The sequence below is a fragment of the Sesamum indicum genome, linkage group LG11 (genome assembly GCF_026168435.1).
Source record: "Sesamum indicum cultivar Baizhima isolate 11 linkage group LG11, ASM2616843v1, whole genome shotgun sequence".
NCBI classification, from domain to species: Eukaryota; Viridiplantae; Streptophyta; class Magnoliopsida; order Lamiales; family Pedaliaceae; genus Sesamum; species Sesamum indicum.
Window position 1 is genome coordinate 14361428 of NC_142667.1, and position 9891 is coordinate 14371318.

At 35.2% G+C, this 9891-nt stretch overlaps 1 protein-coding gene and 1 non-coding gene across 2 annotated transcripts; one reads left to right on the forward strand and one right to left on the reverse strand.

Moving 5' to 3' along the window:
- Positions 1–137: 137 nt before the first annotated feature.
- On the forward strand, positions 138–210 carry TRNAR-UCU (transfer RNA arginine (anticodon UCU)). The gene has a single exon. It is a non-coding gene; the product is annotated as a tRNA-Arg (tRNA).
- Positions 211–376: 166 nt separating this feature from the next.
- LOC105174138 (uncharacterized) lies at positions 377–2477 on the reverse strand. The gene has a single exon (XM_011096139.3). The coding sequence runs from the start codon at positions 1995–1997 to the stop codon at positions 549–551; it is 1449 nt and encodes a 482-aa protein (XP_011094441.1). The 5' UTR covers positions 1998–2477; the 3' UTR covers positions 377–548.
- Between the last annotated feature and the right edge of the window lie 7414 nt (positions 2478–9891).

The window sequence follows — 9891 nt, forward strand, 5'->3', positions numbered from 1 at the left end:
TGACATGCAATGATGAAGTGAACTTTTCTCCGATCGGATCTGGAGATAAAATTACTTTGTCTTAGCAGTGTAGAAAAGTTATTGATTCTTTTGGAGAAATCTATAATTATAGCGTGACAGAAGTATCCAAGCAATAAGCGCCCATGGCCTAATGGATAAGGCGTCTGACTTCTAATCAGGCGATTGTGGGTTCGAGTCCCACTGGGCGTGACTGAAGTTTTTTCATACTTCTACATGTTACTGAAATCGGACAACCGCGTACCCAGAAAATGTTTTATTGCTGGATGCTATTTCTACCTATGTAAGGTTTTATGGATTACATGTCCAAAGCGAGTCATCGTTCTCCACTACGGTGCGGTGGAGAAAATGTTTCAACTTGGAAATGAATGATTTTCTTTACTTGGAGAAAGCTCAACATAAAGAAAACACTTTGACAAATACTTTCTTCCTTTCTAGATTCACTTCTACAAAAGTAACTTGGTTGCAAAGCCTTTGAGAAGGACCTGTTTCTGTCTAGCATCTAGTAACCTACTGTACAATTGATTGATTCATCCAGTGATGGACGACGGGTCGCTCTTCTTGTTTGGGGAATGATGATCCAGCAATTCGAGCTCCTTTTGGCGTATGAGGAGCATCATTCTCTCGTTCTCCAACTGCAGTCGTTCGTTCCTCAGCTTTTCCCTCTCTATTTCCCTTTCTTTCTTGGTCCTGAACTTTAACCATTTCAATCGCTGCTTTTCGAGTTCAAATGATTGGCACTGGATCCCAACACGCTGCTCTTCCAGCCCCATCAATTTCTTTTTCATCCAAAGCCTCTTCTCAAAGGGACTCTTTGCTCCATCTTGCACAACTGTCATTATCTCGGCATCCAGTTGTTGAATCAGAGGGGAATGAAATGTTCCCCTTCTCAGCCTCTTTGTCGAGGATCTATCATTCGTGTCGTTACTCTCATCCTCGTGTCCGTGGTCATGAATTCTTGATCCTGCCCCAATCACTTCATCGTCCCCATCCTCATCCTGATCATCGTTGTCTTGATCATCTTGATCATCATCGTCATCTTGATCATCATCATTTTCTCCGCTCACCCCTTTTACCAATTTAGACCCCTCATTCTCCCCTCTATTCAAGTTGGCCACCACAGGGGCATTTTCGGATGAATGCAAACACCTCTGTTGCTGTAAATGCAGCTGAGTTTGAGACACAGCCTCCGCTGCAGCTCCTGGAAAACCGGCAGCTCCACTCCCACTAGCACCACTACCATGACCACAACTATTGTGATAAGCACACATCTCCCTGAAAAACAAGTGCTTAGAATTGAGCAATTTCTTCACTTCTTCCTTCATCTTGGGTGTTAAGTGATCCATCGTATCAAGCAAACGCTGATTCTCAACCACTCGGCATGAGATTCCCTTACCAAGAATATCATTAACCCTCTTGTATCTCTTGTTTAAATCATTGAATTTGTCTTCACACTGCTGCGGAGACACATAAAACCCCCTCTCCATCATAGCCCGCGAGACCGACTTCCATTTCCCCTTCTTTTGTAAAACACCACCACCCTTCTTCTTAGCAGCCGGATCATTCCCCTGATCAGAACCAACTTCATCACCAATATAGTATACCACCATAATCAGCAACCTCACCATATTGTCAGTCCATTTCATTCTTTGCCAGGAGGGCATTTTCCTTTTTCCATCATCAGTGCTGTTTTCAGCCAAGAATCCAGGCTCATCATCATCACTTAAGGTCAAAGTTTGGTTCTTGGACTTCGCTGAAAATGGGTAGCCTTGTTTGGCAGATTGCTGAGCTTGTGAGTGGTAATCAGCCTCATGATGGCCATAGGAAGGCACCATCGGCTGGTTTGGGTGTGGCTGCTGTTGTGGCATTTGGTGAGGGTTTTGTTGTGGAGGTATGTGATGGTTGAGTGACATTTCTAGGCCTAGCATACCAGGCTGAACATTTGAATACCTTCCACCAGGCATGGCATTCGATTCCATATAACTTCAAAATTAGCTGCAAAAAGCAAATCTAACACCTCCCACCAGAGAAATTTGTCAAAAAGACACTTCTTTTCACATTAATGGCAAACAAAATCACATGAAAGAACAAAGAACGGGTTACATTTCACAAACCCACAAATTCAGAGCTTGAAAGTTGAAAGAGATTATTCTCATCAAGAACCAAGAATTTAAAAAGGAAGAAGAAATACAAGGTAAGCGAGAAAGATTCTTGAATTGACCAGATACTCAAAATGAAAAGATTCCTTATTGACCAGAGAATCGAAAATGCTGCCCAAAGTTTACAGCATTTTGAGAAAAATGGAAAAAGATAAGAGTAGCTGTAGAAAGTAACACTTGAGTTTGGTCCAAAGAAATGAAACGTGATATGTATAGAAGATGGCAGAAACATAATGTGGGCGTTTAAAGTGGGGAATGGGAAGAAGCAGCTGGTTTTAGCTTTGGGTGAGTTCTTGGATTTCCTGTTTAGGTGACAGCAGGAAAACAGCCAAATGCCCATTGTTTTGGCTTTTTCTCGCAGCTGGGAGCTGTTGCTGTGTGGGGGAGTGGAGAGAGAGAGAGTCCACAGGATTACGCAAAACAATCATCCACCGTTCCTTTTTCTTGATCAAAATCATCTAGCCTCAGTGCTCCTTCCGACCCACTTCTTCCCTAAAATTATACATTTAATTCCACAGGGAAGGGGAAATTAACATTTTTTATCTCGTCATATTCACAAACGTTTAAAGTCTAATAAATTTAGTCTCACAAAAATAGTGCATAGGATTTTATTGACAATGTGTTTTAATTCTATAGGATAAAAAATATTAATCTGGCAAAGTATTCTACTAAAAATACAATTTTGCCCACTTCTTCAAATTTGGTGCTAAATTAATGAACCGTAGCCGTGCAATTCGTGAGCAGTCATTAGGAAGTGGAGGGCAATAGCGTGATTTCTCGTTCTTCCTCTTTTGGGGGAAGTAATGGGACCGTTCGTGTGGGTCGCCCCCGAGATTTTAAACTTTGTTTTAATCTCGTGTTAGCACTTTCTATATCTTTTTTTTTCTGTATATCCAAAACTATCAATTCGTATTTAGGAGTATTTATTTTTCTGTTTTTTAACTTTTAATATTGTTATATCATACTTATAAAAGTATTTATTCTCGTTGAATTTTATATGTTAGGAATTTATTTCAAAGTGGGCTCACAAATAAAATACAAACCAATATAACAAAGATTACAGATTAATAGGAATATGTGAGGAAAAAAAAAACAACGATAAATAATTTTGGCTTAGGGAGCCGATGGGGAAGCCTACAGCCACAAAGGCCGGCAATTCAACCACCGGTTGCTCAAACTTACCAAGACTAACCCACGCCACCAAGGTACACACACGACCACCAAGGCACCATCGAACCACTCATATTTACCTATCTTTTTTATTTTCTCCTCAGTTGTTTCTCTCTTCTTTTTTCTTTTCGAAGGTGGTGTATAAATAGGGAGAAACCATTGATGATGGTGCAAAAAACCAAGAGAGAGGGAAGAATATGAGGAGGGTTAATAAATTCGATCGAGGAAAAAGAATACGAATGCGAAGGATTTCAATCATTTAAAAATGGGATTGAGCCGGATAATGGATGGATCGAGTCGGTAGGTAAGGTTCAGGCCTTCTAGGTGGTGTGTTGGGGCTGTGGGGTTGGGCTTACCGAATTTGATCCTGGGCTAATTTTCCAACATATTTTCCCTTGGATCAAGACCCCAAAAGGGAATCTAGTCCAAAGAATGGATCCAACAATCATCATTGCCATAATGTACTTGCACACATTAAGTATTAAGCATCAAGCAGGATACATCATCAACAGGATGGATAAAAGCACAATCATCAGGGAAGAAAGGCCCACAGGCTTACCTGCTACTTTATTGAACTGCCAGGCTCAAGAAATAAACTCATTTCAGTCAGACACGTCATCATATAGCTGGGGGACCACATCATATAGTTTGCCAATACATTTGTACACATTACCCTAAAATATCTCAAGGTGGTTCCAAGTAAATCGATTACAAATAAGCTAGAAAGTCCATGAGCAACTAATTCTCGGGAAAATAAGCAAGTTTGGTAGGATTTCGTCCAGCTCACGTACCTCAGCCAATACTTATCCAAATCACCAATGGTTTATTGCGTATGATAGCCAACTCAAATAGCTTTCTAATGTCGTACAGAACTTGATATTTGACTTCGTATCCAACTCTATACACACCTATAAATAGGTGTCTTGTACAGATTTCTGGTAACATCAAACAACATCACATTCATCCTCAAACTTTCTCTTTTCTGCACCATTCTCTCTCGATTTTTAGCATATTTCAAATTTATATTTTGCACTCAACGAATATTTATCACTCTCATATTATATTTCACCATTATTCTCACTTTATTTCAAATTTTCCTTTTATTTCATAAATTGTTATTAACTCAAGTATCAAAGTGCTAACCTCTATTTTGCAGGGCTAGTTTTCAATAATCTTAGAATTTTCTTAAAAATCCTTCGACCCTGGTGGTGTGGCCAAAATTCTGGTACACATTATTGGGGCAATCTATGGAAACACTTGGTCTTTGGCGTGAGAAATGTCAAATTCCAACAATGGAGGTGACTGTGGATCTTACGAGGGAGATTCTTCTCTTCCTGCTATGTCTGGTACGCATCATTAGTGATAACTTTATTTAATTATATAAAAATTTTATAAAATGATAAGAAATGCTTGAAATTAAGTTACTATCTAAATGAAGATTTAAGTCTGTGAAGTTCAATTTAATTAGCAAAGTTGAGACTCTATGACTAGGAGGTCATATGTATGGATTCCATAAGTGTGTGGGTATTGATTTACTTTAGTTATAGTTATTGATTTTATTATAACAATAATTATTGATGAATTATATATATATCATTGATAATTAAAATATATTTATAACTAATGATTGAAATTAAAAATATAATTGTAAATCGAAATTTAAAAAAAAAAATCAAAAAACAATTTTTAGCAAACCTCAAATGTCGATTAAAACATTTCTGGACTCCAAATCAAAAATAAAAAAAATTTCTGGACTTTCTGTCGTGTAGCTTCTGTTTGGGATTCCCTAGTGGGCTGGGCTGTTTTTTATGATAGGAGAATATGATTAGTAACTAGCATATAAAGCCCATTTTTTCTAAACTTTCATTTTTGGGCCTTTTTCTGCATGTTGGCGGCCCAAGCGTATTAGTAGAAATTTCCCTCATTCTCAGCGAAATGTTGTAACAAATTAATTTTATTTTTCTGTCCTATACTAAAATAAAATCAGATATTATAAGTGTACATACATTTGTTATGAATTTCTTATTAATTATTGCCGACCGTCTTATGACCTCACCTCATAAATATTTTAGATTGAAATTTCAATTCAAATTAATATATACGTATGTAAATTTTTTTCTTAAAAAAATAAATAACATCGTCTTACACATGAGACATATGTATACTGTCATTCATGGTATGTAATAGTTGTTCGAGGGAGAGCTGTAAACATATAATACTCTATGTACATCCACATGTCGGAATTGGACATATTTTATATAGATTTGTTGAACGCATGCAATAATTTTGCAATTCGAAAGTAGTTCGAACATAAGTCCTGATTTTAAAATGCTTTTTGGTAATAATAAGTTGTGCAAGAATTTATTACATAAATTTGTGGTATGTAAATTGTGGGAAATTCCAATACAAACCGACTTTAATTAGACTGGTGACAATAAATTATATGACAAGTGAAATACACATAAAAATTACATTACACGGACAAATAAGTGAGTGACATTTGATTTGGTACATCATGTCAATGCATTTGTGTATGGTAATAGTAGAAATGTTTTTCATTGGTGGTTGCGTTTATGTATACAGGAACTCATTGAATACGTTTTACGTTATAGAATGTGTCCAGATAATAATCTCATATGGAACAAAACAATAAAAATTGCAGTAAACTGAAAATTACTACACGAGCAGACCAACGGCAAGACCAGTAAGTTTGTTGCAACGAGGATTTTGGATCTGTTTTCTAACAGGAAAAGTCAACTTAATGGGTACAAAAAGAAACAGACCGCGCATTGATTCAGAGTTTTAAGAAGGGTAAATATTGGAGGAGAGATGAATATATATAATGGTGGTTGGTGGTTGGGAAGTTTGAAGTAATGTGTGCGTTATTTATGAGAAAGTTGGTGGTGTAGAGTATATGTAGTTATTAGAGAAACCGTTAAGGGGGCCATGAGGCATGCATAATCATAAACCATAAACCCGACGGCGGCGCTGCTGCTGCTGCTGTTCCCGCCGCCCTCTCCTGGTACTATTGCTACTCGGACATTCATTTAGTCACATGATGTGGGGGAGCCCCCTCTATACTATGTGTCTCATTTCAATCTCCACATGCATGCTCTCAAATACAAACAACTTTTGGACACATCTGCCTTGAGATGTTGGAGGAGTTGATACTTTGATATATATGTTTTGTTTTACTTGTAATATATATATATATATATATATATATATATATATTATAAGGCATGTGTTCTTGGGAGAGATATTGGGAGTACGTAGTATTATTTTCCTTTGGCATTAAATACTTGATACAATCTTGGTATGAATAAAAAAACACAGAAAAACAGATTTGAAAGTTTGAAATTGGGAAAAGCAGACCATAATTTAAGAGTATTTAATTCTGTGGTATGGGAAAATTGAGAATTATTGATGGTGTTATTTATGGAGTTATCTAAATTTGGTTGGAGGCCACTTTCCTTTTATTTCTTTTTTTTAATCCTAACACTTTTTCAAATAATTCTTTAATTCCAATCATTACAAATTCTATATAATTCAAACCAAAAATGACTACCGCCATTTCTATACTTTTAATTCCATCCAAATTGCTTATGTATGTTCAACGTATAGGAGCAGACCATTAATCTGTTGTCATTAATATAATTGTAAAATTGAATATTAATTCATGCATTAAGTTGGTAGAGATGGAGTGTGAAGGTACAAGCAAGATTAAGAGTTGGTTGTAGGCTGAGACTTGAGAGTGAGACGTCCCCTCCCTCCAACTCCAAATTCAAGTATAGGGATCGGCGCCTTACAAATGCATATGCCTCAATTAACTTCCTACTAATTAATCATCCATCCCTATTCCTAAAACCCCTATTTTTTTTTATTTTTTTTGTCACACTATTAATAATTTGACTTCTTTTGTCTGCCACCTTTATTAATTATTAGGGAGTGGGGACTACTTATTTAATTTTATTTGGTGAATTGAATTTTTACGCGTATTTTCGGTTTTCGCTTTGGGTTGATAATTTTTCAATACGATTGGCTTTAGCATAATGATAGTTTTTGTTAGAGTACGATGTCTGGCTCGATGTTGAGTTCAATTTAACAATTGTAGATTTATGAATAAAATTATAATTTTTAATAAGTTATAATGTTTTAGTATAGATAATTGATGGGTGGCTTGTTACTAAAATTCATTTGAAATAATCTTAGGATATTCTGATGTTGAGCAATTTTGGTGTGGGATGGGAAGAAACATGTCAATTTTTTAGACTAAAAAAGCGTTATTCGGGACAAAAAAAAAGTTGTGATTAGTCCAAAAATCATATTTTGTGGGATTAAAAAGACGTGATTATTAGTTTTATGGGACTAAAAATATCACTTGCCACAGTTGTGGTACTAAAATAAATTCTGTACTTGTTTATTGAAAAGCAAATTCCTTGTGCTATCTATTTCTAATTTTTTGTTTAATTGGTTAACGTACTCTAAATATGTCAATTTATTTTATCAAATTATAATAAAGACCATATGGTGTGTGTGTGTGTATATATATATATGCGAAAAACATTACTTGTATGACCTTCTAAAAGTTAAATGCTTATTTTCCTGAGGAAAAACATGTCGAAATTGGTTAGGTATAAGTCAAATTGATGCTAGATTTAAATAACTGAGGTGGTTAGACACCTATTTCCACATTATATCCATAACTTGGAAATTTAAAAAGGAGTAAAGTAATATTAAAAATGAAATATATTCTTTCTACAATTAGAAAAAGTCTTAATATTGTAAAACTCCATATTTGGCCTTGGCAAGAATTTTGAAAAATTCCCCTCAAAATTTTATAAATAAATATTTTTGTTAGTAAAATTTCTACCAAATTAGAAATAAAATTAAGGAAAAAATACAAGCAAACCCCTTATGATATCGCAAATGAGCAAATTACCCTCTTACGAAAAAATAAATAGCAATTTACCTCCCTGTATTTTTTAAAATATAACAATTTACCCCCTTATGGATCTGCTTGATTAAACCAAGTCATAGATTCGACTTTTTATATCAAATCATGTTACATTTTTTGTTTGAATTAATATATATAGAAAGATGCATGTTTAAAAGGGTAAATTTTATACGCGTGAGTTGTTGTTAAATAAAATAAAAAATACAATATAAGTTAAATGTCATCACGAAAAAAATATATAAAAAGTGCAAAAGCTAGGAGCATGCATGAAGCGAAATAATTTTTATTTAAATCAGATTGAAATAATTGATTTATTTATGATTGTTTGGGTGCAGGGAATTGAAAATTGATGAATTTGCAGGGAAAGCAAATCCATTTAGATAGCGATGATGGAGGTGTAGAAAGCAATTTGCAGCTGATCCTCCTCTCTTTCTTCTGCCCTCGACATTTACTGGAGATGCTGCCACACTCTGTCGACTGTCTGTGTACATGATGGATGTACCGTATCCTATTCTAATTTCCATCTTCAGAAAGCTAATACTTATATCCCATTCCTCACTCATCCAGGAATACTACTGCTACTGGTCATAGTCAACAACCAAATTAAAGGGTTTCAATTCTACTATGAAAGCACAATTGCTGCATGCACAAACAAAACGGTACAATCTGCATAGGATGGATAAAAAGGGTTTGTTTCAATTACCCTACTTATTTCCAACATTAACTTTTTGGTATATATATATATATAGGGAAAATATGCAATTTTAATTCAGTTTCTTAGGGGTGGTGGCAATTTTACTTCAAAACTAATTGAAAACAGCGAATCAGGACAATAGTTTTTAAAAAATGATAATTTAAGGAAAAGATTCTAATTTAGTCGGAACCATGCACATGATGCGGACGTGACCCCTTAATTTTTGAAAATTTTCCAAATTCCGATGACTTGACGTCTATGGATAAAACTTTTTAGCTTGTACTTAATTACGTGCCGGGGATGATATGGTTTTTTTGAACCATGTCACCCTGCCAACTAACCGGCCAACGGCGATGGAGATGCGGCAGTGACGGTGGAGGCTGCAGTCAGTGAGGTGGTAGTTAGTAGAGTTGACATGGTTTAGAAAAACACTTCACCCCTGGCATATAAGCACAGGCTGAAAAATATTATCTACGTAAACCAAATAGTCGGATTTGGAGAAATCCCCAAAATTTAGGGAGCCATGTGCTTGATTCCAGCTAAATTAAGGTTTTTTGTGTTTAAATTGTCTTTTTATTTTTAAATTATTATTTTAATTTGCTATTTTGGACTGAACTTGGACAAAAATTGCTACCAGCATTGAAAAATTGAACTAAAATAGTATTTTTCTCTACATAAAGATCTAAAGGAATTAAAATTATCGTGCTACTATATATTTATGAAATCAAGAAAAAATCTAAAGTTGTAATTTGAAAAGAATAGGGGTGTGTGGAAATATCAATTTTGAAATAATTTTATATTTTTATTGAACACTTTGTATTGTAAGATGAAATGATGATATTAGGTAAAAAGAAAGCAAACGAAGTTGAGTTTGAGATATTGTTCTTAATATT

Excerpts from the sequence above, each read along its gene's own strand:
- LOC105174138 (XM_011096139.3), bottom strand. The coding sequence starts at position 1,997 with ATGGAATCGAATGCCATGCCTGGTGGAAGGTATTCAAATGTTCAGCCT.